Source organism: Pelophylax lessonae, assembly GCF_965119305.1.
Source record: "Pelophylax lessonae genome assembly, chromosome: 5".
Classification (NCBI taxonomy): Eukaryota; Metazoa; Chordata; class Amphibia; order Anura; family Ranidae; genus Pelophylax; species Pelophylax lessonae.
In genome coordinates, this window is record NC_138772.1 from 562285715 (window position 1) to 562303293 (window position 17579).

The 17579-nt window shown below is 50.3% G+C and overlaps 2 protein-coding genes across 2 annotated transcripts in view; one reads left to right on the forward strand and one right to left on the reverse strand.

The window, feature by feature from the left end:
- LOC309556125 (uncharacterized protein) overlaps nucleotides 1-15326 on the reverse strand; it is a 39807-nt gene extending 24481 nt beyond the window's left edge. Inside the window, exon 1 of the mRNA XM_082258474.1 lies at nucleotides 15001-15326. Coding sequence (XP_082114600.1) covers nucleotides 15001-15021 — 21 coding nt within the window. The 5' untranslated portion in view covers nucleotides 15022-15326. The remainder of the gene's footprint in view (nucleotides 1-15000) is intronic.
- Nucleotides 5229-17579, forward strand: part of LOC309556128 (uncharacterized protein) — a 419953-nt gene continuing 407602 nt past the window's right edge. Inside the window, exon 1 of the mRNA XM_082258479.1 lies at nucleotides 5229-5405. The gene's annotated coding sequence lies outside the window, so the exon portion shown is untranslated. The remainder of the gene's footprint in view (nucleotides 5406-17579) is intronic.

Below are 17579 nucleotides of genomic sequence, written 5' to 3' on the forward strand. Positions count from 1 at the left end.
GTAAGGGGCAACTTTGAGGACTCTGATGTAAGGGGCAACTCTGAGGACTCTGATGTAAGGAGAAACTCTGAGGACTCTGATGTAAGGAGAAACTCTGAGGACTCTGATGTAAGGAGAAACTCTGAGGACTCTGATGTAAGGGGAAACTCTGTGGAGTCTGATGTAAGGGGCAACTCTGTGGAGTCTGATTTAAAGGGGAACTCTGTGGACTCTGATGTAAGGGGAACTCTGTGGACTCTAATGTAAGGGGAACGCTGATGGAAGGGGGAACTCTGAGGACTCTGATGTAATGGGGCAACTCTGTGCAGTCTGATATAAAGGAGGACATTGTGGACTCTGATGTAAGGGGAACTCTGATGTAAGGGGAACTCTGAGGACTCTGATGTAAAGGGGAGCTCTGTGGACTCTGATGTAACAGAGAACTATGTGGAGTCTGATATAAAGGAGGACATTGTGGACTCTGATGTAAAGCGGAACTCTGTGGACTCTGATGTAAAGAAGAATACTGATGTAAAGGAGGACACTGTAGACTCTGAAGTAAAGAAGAACTCTGTGGACTCTGAAGTAAAGAAAAACTCTGTGGACTCTGAAGTAAGGAAGAACTCCGAGGACTCTGATGTAAAGGATAACTCTAAGGACTCTGTATGGGGGAACTCTGTGGACTCTGATGTAAAGGAGAACTTTGATGTAAGGAAAACCTCTGTGGACTCTTATGTAAAGGGGAACTCTGTGGAGCCTAATGTAAGGGGGAACTCTGTGGACTCTAAAGTGAGGAGGGACTCTCAGAACCCTGTTGTAAAGGGAAATACAGGGGACTTTGATATAAGGAGGGACTCCGATGTAAAAACAGGGTTTATGCTGACTGTGGCACTCTTGTTTTGTGTGTTACTTACTCCTGACCCCGACACTCCATACATTACATAGGCCTGACCAAGGTGGAGGCAGGGGTGTTGTGTCTGGTAGTACTGAGCCCCCCCCCCCCCGAGGAAGAGTTACTGCCCCCCCCAGAGGAGGTGGTACTGTGTCCCCTGGAGGAGGTGGTACTGTGCTCCCCCTCCCCCCAGAGAAGGTAATAGTGTCCCCACCCCCCAGAAGAGGTGGTACTGTCCCAACCAGAGGAGGTGGTACTGTGTCCCCTGGAGGAGGTGGTACTGTGCTCCCCCTCCCCCCAGAGAAGGTAATAGTGTCCCCACCCCCCAGAAGAGGTGGTACTGTGTCCCCTGGAGGAGGTGGTACTGTGCTCCCCCTCCCCCCAGAGAAGGTAATAGTGTCCCCACCCCCCAGAGGAGGTGGTACTGTGCCCCCCCTCCAGAGGAGTTGATATTGTGTCCCCCCAGAGGTGGTACTGTGCCCCCCCTTCATTGGATGTGATATTGTGTCCCGCCAGAGGTGGTACTGTGCCCCCCTACAGAGGAGGTGATACTGTGTCCCCCCAGAGGTGGTACTGTGCTCCCCCTCCCCACCAGAGAAGGTGATAGTGTCCCCCCCAGAGGAGGTGGTACTGTGCCCACCTCCAGAGAAGGTGATAGTGTGTCCCCCCCAGAGGTGATACTGTGCCCCCCTCCAGAGGAGGTGATTTTGTGTCCCCCCCAAAGGTGATACTGTGCCCCCCTCAAGAGGAGGTGATTTTGTGTCCCCCCAGAGGTGGTACTGTGCTCCCCCTCCCCACCAGAGAAGGTGATAGTGTCCCCCCCAGAGGAGGTGGTACTGTGCCCACCTCCAGAGAAGGTGATAGTGTGTCACCTCTGGGGGGGATACTGTGCCCCCCTCCAGAGGAGGTGATTTTGTGTCCCCCCCAAAGGTGATACTGTGCCCCCCTCAAGAGGAGGTGATTTTGTGTCCCCCCAGAGGTGGTACTGTGCCCCCCAGAGGAGGTGGTACTGTGTCCCCTGGAGGAGGTGGTACTGTGCTCCCCCTCCCCCCAGAGAAGGTAATAGTGTCCCCACCCCCCAGAGGAGGTGGTACTGTGCCCCCCCTCCAGAGGAGGTGATATTGTGTCCCCCCAGAGGTGGTACTGTGCCCCCCTACAGAGGAGGTGATACTGTGTCCCCCCAGAGGTGGTAATGTGCTCCCCCTCCCCACCAGAGAAGGTGATAGTGTCCCCCCCAGAGGAGGTGGTACTGTGCCCACCTCCAGAGAAGGTGATAGTGTGTCCCCCCCAGAGGTGATACTGTGCCCCCCTCCAGAGGAGGTGATTTTGTGTCCCCCCCAGAGGTGGTACTGTGCCCCCCAGAGGAGGTGGTACTGTGTCCCCTGGAAGAGGTGGTATTGTGTCCACTGGAGGAGGTGGTACTGTGCCCCCCCCCCCAGAGAAAGTAATAGTACCCCCTCCAGAGAAGGTGATAGTGTATCCCCCAAGAAGAGGTGGTACTGTTCCCCCCTCCAGAGGAGGTGATTTTGTGTCCCCCCCAAAGGTGATACTGTGCCCCCCTCAAGAGGAGGTGATTTTGTGTCCCCCCAGAGGTGGTACTGTGCCCCCCAGAGGAGGTGGTACTGTGTCCCCTGGAGGAGGTGGTACTGTGCTCCCCCTCCCCCCAGAGAAGGTAATAGTGTCCCCACCCCCCAGAGGAGGTGGTACTGTGCCCCCCCTCCAGAGGAGGTGATATTGTGTCCCCCCAGAGGTGGTACTGTGCCCCCCTACAGAGGAGGTGATACTGTGTCCCCCCAGAGGTGGTAATGTGCTCCCCCTCCCCACCAGAGAAGGTGATAGTGTCCCCCCCAGAGGAGGTGGTACTGTGCCCACCTCCAGAGAAGGTGATAGTGTGTCCCCCCCAGAGGTGATACTGTGCCCCCCTCCAGAGGAGGTGATTTTGTGTCCCCCCCAGAGGTGGTACTGTGCCCCCCAGAGGAGGTGGTACTGTGTCCCCTGGAAGAGGTGGTATTGTGTCCACTGGAGGAGGTGGTACTGTGCCCCCCCCCAGAGAAAGTAATAGTACCCCCTCCAGAGAAGGTGATAGTGTATCCCCCAAGAAGAGGTGGTACTGTGCCCCCCCCCCCCAGAGAAGGTGATGGTGTCCCCCCTGGAGAAGGTGGTTGTGATGGTACTCACTGTCACTGGGAGTAAAAGACACATACTTAATGGACACAGAATATGGTTTGGATTACCTCAAATGGGACAGCAATATTTGTCCACAATATCTCTCAAGAGATAGGTGAAGACTTCTTCACACAGTCAGACTCATAGCAGATGCTAATATCATCCCCTCACCCACCTGTCTTCCACAAAACATTGAATATGCTGATTTACTCACCTGTTATCTACAATGGGTTCTGTGTTTACACTTCTGATAATGTGTATTGTACTTCAATGTCAGAGACGGACAGTCTGTCACTGGTGGTCTCTTCCTATTGTCTGTGTATTGAGGTGTGATGTGGATTCTGTTAAGCCTGTCTGTCCCATTGTTAATTGTTAAAGCAGAGTTCCAGCCTTTTCTGTGTATATTAAAAGTCAGCAGCTACAAAAAGTGAAGCTGCTGACTTTTAACCACTTAAGCCCCGGAAGATTTTACCCCCTTCCTGACCAAGGCCTATTTTGCGATTCGGCACTGCGTGACTTTAACGGACAAGTGCGCAGTCGTGCAACGCTGTACCTAAATTAAATTGATGTCCTTTTTTTCCCACAAACAGAGATTTCTTTTGCTGGTATTTGATCTCCTGTGCAATTTTTAGTTTTTGCGCTATAAACAAAAAAAGAGCAACAATTTTGCAAAAATAACAATATTTTTCACATTTGTTATATGAAATTCCCCCCCCCCCCCAAAAAAATGTAAAAATCAAAATTTTTTAACATTTTAGGCCAATTTGTTTTCTGCTACATATGTTTGGTAAAAAAAAATCACAAAAAGCGTATTTTGTTTTGTTTGCGCAAAAGTTATTGTGTTTACTAACTACGGGAAAGATTTTTGTCATTTTTATTGTTTTTTTTTTAACGAGTAATGGCGGCGATCTGCGATTTTTTTTGCGGGACTGCGACATTGCGGCGGACAGATCGGACCCCTAACTGACATTTTTGACACTTTTGGGGGTACCAGTGACATTACTACAGTAATCAGTTCTATACATATGCACTGTTACTGTAAAAATGACACTTGGAGGGAAGGGGTTAACTTTTTTGGAGAGGGAGGGGTTAAGTGTGTCCCTAGGGGCGTGCTTCTAACTGTGATTGGATGTGTCTGTGTGTGTAACCACAGAGACATACGATCCTACATAGCAGGGCCGTATGATCTGTGCTTTTACACAGGGGAGAGTGACAGACTGCTTTGTTTACATTAGCCGCCTGCCTTTCTCCCTCTCCACCCGACGATCGCGAGTGACCGGCGGACATCGGGGTCCGCCAGTCATACGCGCGGGCTGCCTAGGGAACGAGCGGGGATGGAAATGCGCCTCCGGCGGCGCTCGCTCGCCCCCTATTGGCTCACAGGCTAGTGATGTACTGGTCACTTTGCCTGTGAGGGGCTGACCGCCGCCGTATATAGTCGGGCGGTGGTCGGCAAGTGGTTAATAAACACACACTCACCTGTCCCCCGGTCCAGCGATGCGGCCGCCCGAAGCCTCGATCCTCTCCTTTTGGTCTCTGCGGCGCTGGCATCACTGGTGTGGGCACCCGGCTGTGACAGTTTGTGGCTTCACAGCCGGGTACGCACTGCACATGCGCGAGTTGCGCTGCGCATCTTGATTGGCCAGCAATCTTCTGGGACCTCTGACATGTCCCAGAAGATTGCAGGGAGGGAAGGGGAGAGAAGAACTTCTGCTCAGGGTGCCGCGGCGCTCCGAGCGGAAGTGGGAGCGGGTACATGTCAAAACTAGATACCTGCTCCCCCCCCCAAAAAAATGACATGCCAATTGTGGCATGTCAGGGGGTTAGGTCTACTTAAAACGGAAGTTCCACTTTTGGGTGGAACTCCGCTTTAATTAACTCACATATTGTTTCTATCCAGATGGCTAGATAATTAGTTCAGGTTAATTCTCTTTCTGTATACAATTTCATCTGCATATGATAATGTAATCAGGCAACCCCTGACTTTTGTGGGGTAATCTGATCAGGAGGGGGGTGTCCATGCTGTATAATAAGTGTGAGAATGTTCAATAAAGGAGAAGGTTCCAGAAGAAGCTAAGTTTTCGGCTAGCTTTGTATGGGGGCGGCTAGGATTTGATATCTATGTTCAAGACTGGGAGGAAGCCGTATACTGACAGAAGTCCACAAACTCAGTGTTGGTCGCGGTTCCGTTACATTGGTGGCAAGAGGTGGGATGCTTTCTGCAGTCTGGGACATCCAAACCTCCACTGGGATCCAAGGTCCAGATAGCAGAAGAGGAGAGGTAAAGATACCAGCCGCCATGGAAGAGGAATTCGGAAGGAGGTTGCGAGAGATGCGGATACAGCACAGGGGACCGGTGTCAGAGAAGGTCCTCAGCACAGGGGACCGGTGTCAGAGAAGGTCCTCAGCACAGGGGACCGGTGTCAGAGAAGGTCCTGCTGGGATGGTATGATGTAATCTGCTGGGAACTCTGGGAGGAAGCGCTAACCCGTGAGCAGCGACACCAGGGAAAAATCCTCCCCTCCATCCAGGAAAGGTACTGGTCGCAGTACGAAGTGCGAATTTTTATTTTTGGGGAGACAACCGCACAAGGAATGGAAAGCAGAGTTAAGCAGGCTGGTCCAGGTGGAGATGCTGTTGGATGAGAGCTACAGAGCCCTCCGCTGGTATGTGACCTAAGTGTGCCCATGGACAGCGGACGACAGCCCAATGTAAGGCTTTTGCTATGGTGGCCCGGTGCTGTTATTAGAGAGGCTGTCCAAGAACCCCGACTTTGGGATCGATTTGGAGTGACGGTTAGAGGAAATTGAGGATTACAGAGAAGAGATCCTGAACATCTCAGAAGCGCTCTGGATACTGGAAGATTTGGAGTTTCTGGCCAATCAGGAATGGGAGCTGGAGATTGCCTACAGACGGCTGCTAGACTCTGCTCAGCGCCAGGCCTGGGCTCCCCTTGCCTGGGAATATCCAGAAGTACCAGCTGACAATCCAGAAATCCTGACTGAAGAATGGACAATGTGGCACAGTAATAGTGGCTTTGCTCACCCACGGTTTTGGATGCGGAGGTCTTATGGCGGATGCAGTGCTGACTCACCTGGATGAACCTGTTTCTGCACAGGATGAGCTTGGATGGAGGAAAGCGTCTGTCCAGTCACTGGATAAAGGTACGGGAGATAAAGCAGCCAGCTCATCTTCCCAGCTGCAGTTTATAGCTATGTGAGAAAAGGAAGACATCTTCATTCCCCAACAACGGATCACAGATTTAATGGACTTTTCATCAGAGTATGATATAGATCATGGGTGTCCAAACTTTTTGCTTCTTTGGGCCACATTGAGTGTAGAGAAATTTTCTCAGGCCGCATATAAAATATATACTATAGTTAAGGTATATACAGTGGGTACGGAAAGTATTCAGACCCCCTTAAATTTTTCACTCTTTGTTATATTGCAGCCATTTGCTAAAATCATTTAGGTTCATTCTTCTTCCTCATGAATGTACACATAGCACCCCATACTGACAGAAAAACACAGAATTGTTGACATTGTTGCAGATTTATTAAAAAAGAAAAACTGAAATATCACATGGTCCTTGTAACGGATCTTTGTACCCCAGCTGGGCACATCCGTCGGACCTCGGTCTCCTGTCTTCCAAACGCACCCACAGCCTGCGGAGAAGCCATACCCAGCCCGTAACCCCTCAATCACGAGAAAATCCACACAGGTGTTGAGGGTTAACCATCCAGAGCTTAAACTGTTTATTACATTCCAAGACAACAGTTTTACATACAGTTAGGGAAACTCCCCTTAGCCTTTCCACAGAAGGGGGGGGAAGGGAACCAACCAATGAGAACTGAACATTTGTACATTTGAAACATGCAGTCTTAATACACACCCCCTGCGGAGAGATGTCTCCAACTCAGACCATTGTCTGCCATGAATCCACACACTTAGACACAGAAACAGGAGGGGGGGGGGGGGGATGGGTTGTAACATTACATTACATTAACTCAATGCCATGAGTCAGTTGTTCAGAGGATGAATAAAGGGAAAATAAAATGCAATGTCCCAAACTCATAAGAAAATGACACAAAGGGGTTTACAATCCAGGGACAGGGTGATCCGTCACCCATAGTGACGGCTAGTACCGTCACATCTCTTCCCCCCAAAGGTAGACTAATCCAGGTACTAGACCTCCAACTGGTCTGTGCCTGAATTAGTCGGGTAACAAATCCCAAAGAGTCAATGTCTGTTTGCCTGGATAATTCGTCGGCGTTGCCATTTTGCTTCCCAGGGCAGTAGTGGATGGTAAAGTCAAAAGGCTGCAGTGCCAAACTCCAGTAGCTTCTGGCCCATAGTCTGTCGGTAGGAGGCTTGCGCACAGTCCCCTCCAAAACACACAGTGACAGTGGGTTCTGTCACAGTCCTAAGTATTCAGACCCTTTGCTCAGTATTTAGTAGAAGCCCCCTTTTGATCTAATACAGCCAGGAGTCTTTTTGGGAAAGATGCAACAAGTCTTTCACACCTGGATTTGGGGATCCTCTGCCATTCCTCCTTGCAGATCCTCTCCAGTTCTGTCAGGTTGGATGGTAAACGTTGGTGGACAGCCATTTTTAGGTCTCTCCAGAGATGCTCAATTGGGTTTAAGTCAGGGCTCTGGCTGGGCCATTCAAGAACAGTCACGGAGTTGTTGTGAAGCCACTCCTTCGTTATTTTAGCTGTGTGCTTAGGGTCATTGTCTTGTTGGAAGGTAAACCTTCGGCCCAGTCTGAGGTCCAGAGCACTCTGGAGAAGGTTTTTGTCCAGGATATCCCTGTACTTGGCCGCATTCATCTTTCCCTCGATTGCAACCAGTAGTCCTGTCTCTGCAGCTAAAAAACACCCCCACAGCATGATGCTGCCACCACCATGCTTCACTGTTGGGACTGTATTGGACAGGTGATGAGCAGTGCCTGGTTTTCTCCACACATACCGCTTAGAATTAAGGCCAAAAAGTTCTATTTTGGTCTCATCAGACCAGAGAATCTTATTTCTCACCATCTTGGGAGTCCTTCAGGTGTTTTTTTAGCAAACTCCATGCGGGCTTTCATGTGTCTTACACTGAGGAGAGGCTTCCGTCGGGCCACTCTGCCATAAAGCCCCGACTGGTGGAGGGCTGCAGTGATGGTTGACTTTCTACAACTTTCTCCCATCTCCTGACTGCATCTCTGGAGCTCAGCCACAGTGATCTTTGGGTTCTTCTTTACCTCTCTCACCAAGGCTCTTGTCCCCCGATAGCTCAAATTGGCCGGACGGCCAGCTCTAGGAAGGGTTCTGGTCGTCCCAAACGTCTTCCATTTGAGGATTATGGAGGCCACTGTGCTCTTAGGACCCTTAAGTGCAGCAGAAATCTTTTTGTAACCTTGGCCAGATCTGTGCCTTGCCACAATTCTGTCTCTGAGCTCTTCAGGCAGTTCCTTTGACCTCATGATTCTCATTTGCTCTGACATGCATTGTGATCTGGAAGGTCTTATATAGACAGGTGTGTGGCTTTCCTAATCAAGTCCAATCAGTATAATCAAACACAGCTGGACTCAAATGAAGGTGTAGAACCATCTCAAGGATGATCAGAAGAAATGGAAAGCACCTGAGTTAAATATATGAGTGTCACAGCAAAGGGTCTGAATACTTAGGACCATGTGATATTTCAGTTTTTCTTTTTTAATAAATCTGCAACAATGTCAACAATTCTGTGTTTTTCTGTCAGTATGGGGTGCTATGTGTACATTCATGAGGAAGAAGAATGGCTGCAATATAACAAAGAGTGAAACATTTAAGGGGGTCTGAATACTTTTCGTACCCACTGTAAGTAATAAAACGCCGCCATGCCCTTCCCGCGCTGCTGCGCCCCCACCAGCACTAATTTAACACAACTAGTGGATGATCCCCTCCGAGGCAGCCTCTGCCTACAGTTAGTTGGAAGCCGCTGTGGCTGTGCCCCCGACTCGACTTCCTTCCTCCCCAGCAAAAAAATAAAAAAAAATTGTCAGGGGGCAGTGGGCCGCATTGCCTGCGGTTCCGGGCCACATGCGGCCCCCAGGCCATAGGTTGGACATTCCTGATATAGATGATAAATCATAGTATTGGCACTGGGCCCAAGTGCCACCAGCCCATGCCCTGGACTTTCAGCAATTCCAGAGACTGGGGATTTAATAGACTTTTCTGCTGAGGAGGAACATCCCAGTGAGCTTACAGCAGAAGAGCGGGGCGTCCAGGCCTAGCGCTGCTGACCTCTGCCTGCAACAATTGATGACTCAGGAAGATGTGTGCAAGGCCACTGACTTTACAGTTTACTTTCCTACGGAACAGCCGGCATCAGGGCCTAACATCACTGAGAATATGGTTTGGATTACTTCAAATGGGACAGTAATATTTGTCAGCCATGTATCTCCAGAAATATATGAGGACTTCTCCTGGCCTGATTGATTATGAACATGAAAGAGCCAATCACATTGGCCTCTGTTCCATGTTCTTCAATGTCAGAGACGGACAGTCTGTCACTGGTGGTCTCTTCCTATTGTCTGTGTATTGAGGTGTGATGTGGATTCTGTTCAGCCTTTCTGTCCCATTGTTAAATGTTAATGAACTCACCTATTGTTTCTATCCAGATGGCTAGATAATTAGTTCAGGTTAATTCCATTTCTGTATACAATTTCATCTGCATATGATAATGTAATCAGGCAACCCCTGACCTGTGTGTGGTAATCTGATCAGGAGGGGGAGGTCCATGCTGTATATAAATTCTGTGTGACTGTTCAATAAAGTAGAAGGTTCCTTAACTGGTACAAGCTAAGTTGTTGGCTAACTTTGTATGGGGGCGGCTAGGATTTGATATCTATGTTCAAGACTGGGAGGAAGCCGTATACTGACAGAAGTCCACAAGCACAGTGTGGGTCGCGGTTCCGTTACAGTGGTATTGTGTCCCCTGGAGGAGGTGGTAGTGTCCCCCCCCCCCCCCCGAGAAGGTGACATTGTGTCCCCCTGGAGTGTCAGCTGGAGTGTCAGCTCCTGGGGTATCCCCTCTGTATAGTGTGTGTAGAGTGTCAGCTCCTAGGGTATCCCCCTCTGTATAGTGTGTGTAGAGTGTCAGCTCCTGGGGTATCCCCTTGGTAATGTGTGTGTAGAGTGTCAGCTCCTGGGGTATCCCCCTCTGTATAGTGTGTGTAAAGTGTCAGCTCCTGGGGTATCCCCTTGGTAATGTGTGTGTAGAGTGTCAGCTCTGTTGACTCTGATAGAGGAGTGACACACCTTAGAGCCGGGATCCTCAAACTACGGTCCTCCGTCCCATGAGGCATTGTAAAACTCTGACATTCACAGACAGGACTAGGCTCTACACACACTATACAGAGGGGATACCCCAGGAGCTGACACTCTACACACACTATACAGAGGGAGATACCCCAGGAGCTGACACTCTACACACACTATACAGAGGGAGATACCCCAGGAGCTGACTCTCTACACACACTATACAGAGGGGATACCCCAGGAGCTGACACTCTACACACACTATACAGAGGGAGATACCCCAGGAGCTGACACTCTACACACACTATACAGAGGGAGATACCCCAGGAGCTGACTCTCTACACACACTATACAGAGGGGGATACCCCAGGAGCTGACACTCTACACACACTATACAGAGGAGATACCTCAGGAGCTGACACTCTACACACACTATACAGAGGGGGATACCCCAGGAGCTGACACTCTACACACACTATACAGAGGAGATACCTCAGGAGCTGACACTCTACACACTCTATACAGAGGAGATACCCCAGGAGCTGACACTCTACACACACTATACAGAGGGAGATACCCCAGGAGCTGACACTCTACACACACTATACAGAGGAGATACCCCAGGAGCTGACACTCTACACACACTATACAGAGGGGATACCCCAGGAGCTGACACTCTACACACACTATACAGAGGGGGATACCCCAGGAGCTGACACTCTACACACACTATACAGAGGGAGATACCCCAGGAGCTGACACTCTACACACACTATACAGAGGGGATACCCCAGGAGCTGACACTCTACACACACTATACAGAGGAGATACCCCAGGAGCTGACACTCTACACACACTATACAGAGGGGATACCCCAGGAGCTGACACTCTACACACACTATACAGAGGGGGATACCCCAGGAGCTGACACTCTACACACACTATACAGAGGGAGATACCCCAGGAGCTGACACTCTACACACACTATACAGAGGGGGATACCCCAGGAGCTGACACTCTACACACACTATACAGAGGGAGATACCCCAGGAGCTGACACTCTACACACACTATACAGAGGGGGATACCCCAGGAGCTGACACTCTACACACACTATACAGAGGGGATACCCCAGGAGCTGACACTCTACACACACTATACAGAGGGGGATACCCCAGGAGCTGACACTCTACACACACTATACAGAGGGGGATACCCCAGGAGCTGACACTCTACACACACTATACAGAGGGGGATACCCCAGGAGCTGACACTCTACACACACTATACAGAGGAGATACCCCAGGAGCTGACACTCTACACACACTATACAGAGGATATACCCCAGGAGCTGACACTCTACACACACTATACAGAGGAGGATACCTCAGGAGCTGACACTCTACACACACTATACAGAGGAGATACCCCAGGAGCTGACACTCTACACACACTATACAGAGGGGATACCCCAGGAGCTGACACTCTACACACACTATACAGAGGGGATACCCTAGGAGCTGACACTCTACACACACTATACAGAGGGAGATAGTCCAGGAGCTGACACTCTACACACACTATACAGAGGGGGATACCCCAGGAGCTGACACTCTACACACACTATACAGAGGGGATACCCCAGGAGCTGACACTCTACACACTCTATACAGAGGGGGATACCCCAGGAGCTGACACTCTACACACACTATACAGAGGGGGATACCCCAGGAGCTGACACTCTACACACACTATACAGAGGGGGATACCCCAGGAGCTGACACTCTACACACACTATACAGAGGAGATACCCCAGGAGCTGACACTCTACACACACTATACAGAGGGGATACCCCAGGAGCTGACACTCTACACACACTATACAGAGGGAGATACCCCAGGAGCTGACACTCTACACACACTATACAGAGGGGATACTCCAGGAGCTGACACTCTACACACACTATACAGAGGAGATACCCCAGGAGCTGACACTCTACACACACTATACAGATGGGATACCCTAGGAGCTGACACTCTACACACACTATACAGAGGGGATACCCCAGGAGCTGACACTCTACACACACTATACAGAGGGGATACCCCAGGAGCTGACACTCTACACACACTATACAGAGGGGATTCCCCAGGAGCTGACACTCTACACACACTATACAGAGGGGATACCCCAGGAGCTGACACTCTACACACACTATACAGAGGGGATACCCCAGGAGCTGACACTCTACACACACTATACAGAGGGGATACCCCAGGAGCTGACACTCTACACACACTATACAGAGGAGATACCCCAGGAGCTGACACTCTACACACACTATACAGAGGAGATACCCCAGGAGCTGACACTCTACACACACTATACAGAGGGGGATACCCCAGGAGCTGACATTCTACACACACTATACAGAGGGGGATACCCCAGGAGCTGACATTCTACACACTCTATACAGAGGGAGATACCCCAGGAGCTGACACTCTACACACACTATACAGAGGAGATACCCCAGGAGCTGACACTCTACACACACTATACAGAGGGGATACCCCAGGAGCTGACATTCTACACACACTATACAGAGGAGATACCCCAGGAGCTGACACTCTACACACACTATACAGAGGGGATACCCCAGGAGCTGACACTCTACACACTCTATACAGAGGGAGATACCCCAGGAGCTGACACTCTACACACACTATACAGAGGGGGATACCCCAGGAGCTGACATTCTACACACACTATACAGAGGGGGATACCCCAGGAGCTGACACTCTATCTACACACTCTATACAGAGGGAGATACCCCAGGAGCTGACACTCTACACACACTATACAGAGGGGATACCCCAGGAGCTGACATTCTACACACACTATACAGAGGGGGATACCCCAGGAGCTGACACTCTACACACACTATACAGAGGGGATACCCCAGGAGCTGACACTCTACACACACTATACAGAGGGAGATACCCCAGGAGCTGACACTCTACACACACTATACAGAGGGAGATACCCCAGGAGCTGACACTCTACACACACTATACAGAGGAGATACCCCAGGAGCTGACACTCTACACACACTATACAGAGGGGATACCCCAGGAGCTGACACTCTACACACACTATACAGAGGGGATACCCCAGGAGCTGACACTCTACACACACTATACAGAGGAGATACCCCAGGAGCTGACACTCTACACACACTATACAGAGGGGATACCCCAGGAGCTGACATTCTACACACACTATACAGAGGAGATACCCCAGGAGCTGACACTCTACACACACTATACAGAGGGGATACCCCAGGAGCTGACACTCTACACACACTATACAGAGGGGGATACCCCAGGAGCTGACACTCTACACACACTATACAGAGGAGATACCCCAGGAGCTGACACTACACACACTATACAGAGGAGATACCCCAGGAGCTGACACTCTACACACACTATACAGAGGATATACCCCAGGAGCTGACACTCTACACACACTATACAGAGGGGGATACCCCAGGAGCTGACACTCTACACACACTATACAGAGGGGGATACCCCAGGAGCTGACACTCTACACACACTATACAGAGGGGGATACCCCAGGAGCTGACACTCTACACACTATACAGAGGGGGATACCCCAGGAGCTGACACTCTACACACACTATACAGAGGAGATACCCCAGGAGCTGACACTCTACACACACTATACAGAGGGGGATACCCCAGGAGCTGACACTCTACACACACTATACAGAGGAGATACCCCAGGAGCTGACACTCTACACACACTATACAGAGGGGATACCCTAGGAGCTGACACTCTACACACACTATACAGAGGGAGATAGTCCAGGAGCTGACACTCTACACACACTATACAGAGGGGGATACCCCAGGAGCTGACACTCTACACACACTATACAGAGGGGGATACCCCAGGAGCTGACACTCTACACACACTATACAGAGGGGCATACCCCAGGAGCTGACACTCTACACACACTATACAGAGGGGATACCCCAGGAGCTGACACTCTACACACACTATACAGAGGGGATACCCCAGGAGCTGACACTCTACACACACTATACAGAGGGGATACCCCAGGAGCTGACACTCTACACACTCTATACAGAGGGGGATACCCCAGGAGCTGACACTCTACACACACTATACAAAGGGGGATACCCCAGGAGCTGACACTCTACACACACTATACAGAGGAGATACCCCAGGAGCTGACACTCTACACACACTATACAGAGGGGGATACCCCAGGAGCTGACACTCTACACACACTATACAGAGGGGATACCCCAGGAGCTGACACTCTACACACACTATACAGAGGGGGATACCCCAGGAGCTGACACTCTCTCTACACACACTATACAGAGGGGGATACCCCAGGAGCTGACACTCTACACACACTATACAGAGGGGGATACCCCAGGAGCTGACACTCTACACACACTATACAGAGGGGGATACCCCAGGAGCTGACACTCTACACACACTATACAGAGGGGATACCCCAGGAGCTGACACTCTACACACACTATACAGAGGGGGATACCCCAGGAGCTGACACTCTACACACACTATACAGAGGGGGATACCCCAGGAGCTGACACTCACCTGTATGCTGGGTTCTGCCATCTCTCTCTATATACAGATCACAGTGGATGGTTTAATACTCAAAGCTCTCCGCTCATCATTCCTCTCCGCTGCCAGTAAGGGGCGGAGCTCCAAAGACTGAGAAAGGTTCATCCAATCAGAGGCCACCATCCGGCATAACTGATTAGCCATGAGAGAGAATACGATACATTGTATAGAGCTGCCATTACCCTCCAGAGGTGTCCGGGGTTTCCTGTAGATGGTTGACCTCCAATCTGATGGTGAGGCCTTCATGGTTCTGAGGTCAACACCAACTGGAAGAACCAACACCATGACCCCAATGGTCTTCTTATATTACCAGTACAAGAGATGTTCCCTAATGGATTGGTTGTAGCTGGGTTCCCAGTACCGGAGAATGGTTGTGGGGGGTCCTAAAACCTGACAATGGTTGTAGGGGTTCCTGGGAACTGACAATGGTTGTAGGGGTTCCTGGGAACTGACAATGGTTGTAGGGGTTCCTGGGAACTGACAATGGTTGTAGGGGTTCCTGGGAACTGACAATGGTTGTAGGGGTTCCTGGGAACTGACAATGGTTGTAGGGGTTCATGAAACATGACAATGGTTGTAGGGGTTCCTGAGAAGTGACAATGGTTGTAGGGGTTCCTGGGAACTGACAATGGTTGTAGGGGTTCCTGGGAACTGACAATGGTTGCAGGGGTTCCTGGGAACTGACAATGGTTGTAGGGGTTCATGAAACATGACAATGGTTGTAGGGGTTCCTGAGAAGTGACAATGGTTGTAGGGGTTCCCAGGAGCTGACAATGGTTGCAGGGGTTCTTGGGAGCTGACAATGGTTGCAGGGGTTCCCAGGAGCTGACAATGGTTGTAGGGGTTCCTGAGACGTGACGATGGTTGTGAGGGTTCCTGGGAGCGGACAATGGTTTTTGGGGTTCCCAAGAGTTGAGAATGATTGTGGATTTCCTATGGGGTAGGAAGGTTGGGAATATCCAATAACTGTTTGTCTCTTGGTGGTTCTCAGTGTTTGACTCTATGGGGTTAATCTGCAAGGTTCTGTTGCTAGGTAACCAGCTGCTCTCACACGTTACCATGGCAGCACATCGGCATCCCTGACCGTCATCTTCTGCAGTCTTCCTTGTGTAGTAGTGGGTGGGGTCTGAAGATACGGGCGGAGGTGGACAATGATATTGTAATGGGCAGCGATGGGGTCTCCCGTAATTCTGGGTGGAGTTGGTAGAGATCAGAGACATAAGGGGACCGCCCATCATATAATTCTGGGTGGAGTTTGGTAGAGATCAGAGACATAAGGGGACCGCCCATCATATAATTCTGGGTGGAGTTTGGTAGAGATCAGAGACATAAGGGGACCGCCCATCATATAATTCTGGGTGGAGTTGGTAGAGATCAGAGACATAAGGGGACCGCCCATCATATAATTCTGGGTGGAGTTGGTGGAGATCAGAGACATAAGGGGATCGCCCATCATATAATTCTGGGTGGAGTTTGGTAGAGATCAGAGACATAAGGGGACCGCCCATCATATAATTCTGGGTGGAGTTGGTAGAGATCAGAGACATAAGGGGACCGCCCATCATATAATTCTGGGTGGAGTTGGTAGAGATCAGAGACATAAGGGGACCGCCCATTATAATTCCTATCAGGAGGTCGGGAACCGTCCATGGCATGGAGATTCTACACAGACCCCAACTTCTAAACTTTAACAACATTCAAGCTGAAGTTTCATCTGCCTATATTCCCCTCCCCCTCATTACATAAACCTTTCCATTGTCATTCCATACCTTATTTTATACCCGGTGATGTCATCAATGGGTCTCTGTTCTTCTCTATGCAATGCAGGTGGATCATAGCTGGTGGGAGGGGCCGGCAGGGGAGCTTCCTGAAAACATTCCAGCACAGGGCCTCAGTACTTCCCCCAGGAGCTCTCAGTCCTGATGCAAGCAGTGGGCTGGCTTTTGGGAGGAGTTATGCAATTATCACAATGCCTTGATGGGTGGGTGTCAGTCTGGACAAGTGGTATTTCCTAGATAGGATGGATTTGCATACAGATTGACCTCGGTAACCCCCTACGTGTGTTGCTAAGGTATCCATGAGCGAAAGAATCCAAATCCAATAAAAGGGGCGGGGCCAGGGCCAGTCAGGCTGGTGAGGAAAGGGCTAGAGGATGTGGGACGTCCTCCAGCCAGGAAATGAGGCGGGGCTTTGTCTGATTTGCTGCAGCTTCCACTGTACATTGTGAGAAGCTCATCATTGTCTTATAGTAGAGGCGCAGGATTAGGGGCGGGGTCTACATCCTCCATCATTGTCCTTTAGAGGAGATTCGGGACCAGTGGTGGTCTCTATAAATGGCTTTGGACTGGGAACTCTATGAATGACCATGTTCTATGGATGGCCATGGACTGTAGACTATGGACAGCAATGGACTGTGGACTCTATATATGGTCATGGATGGCTCTACAGATGGCTTAGGACTTTGAACTCTATGGATGATAATGGACTGTGGACAGCCATGGACTGTAGACTTTGGACAGCATGGATAGTGGGCTCTACAGATGGACTCGGAC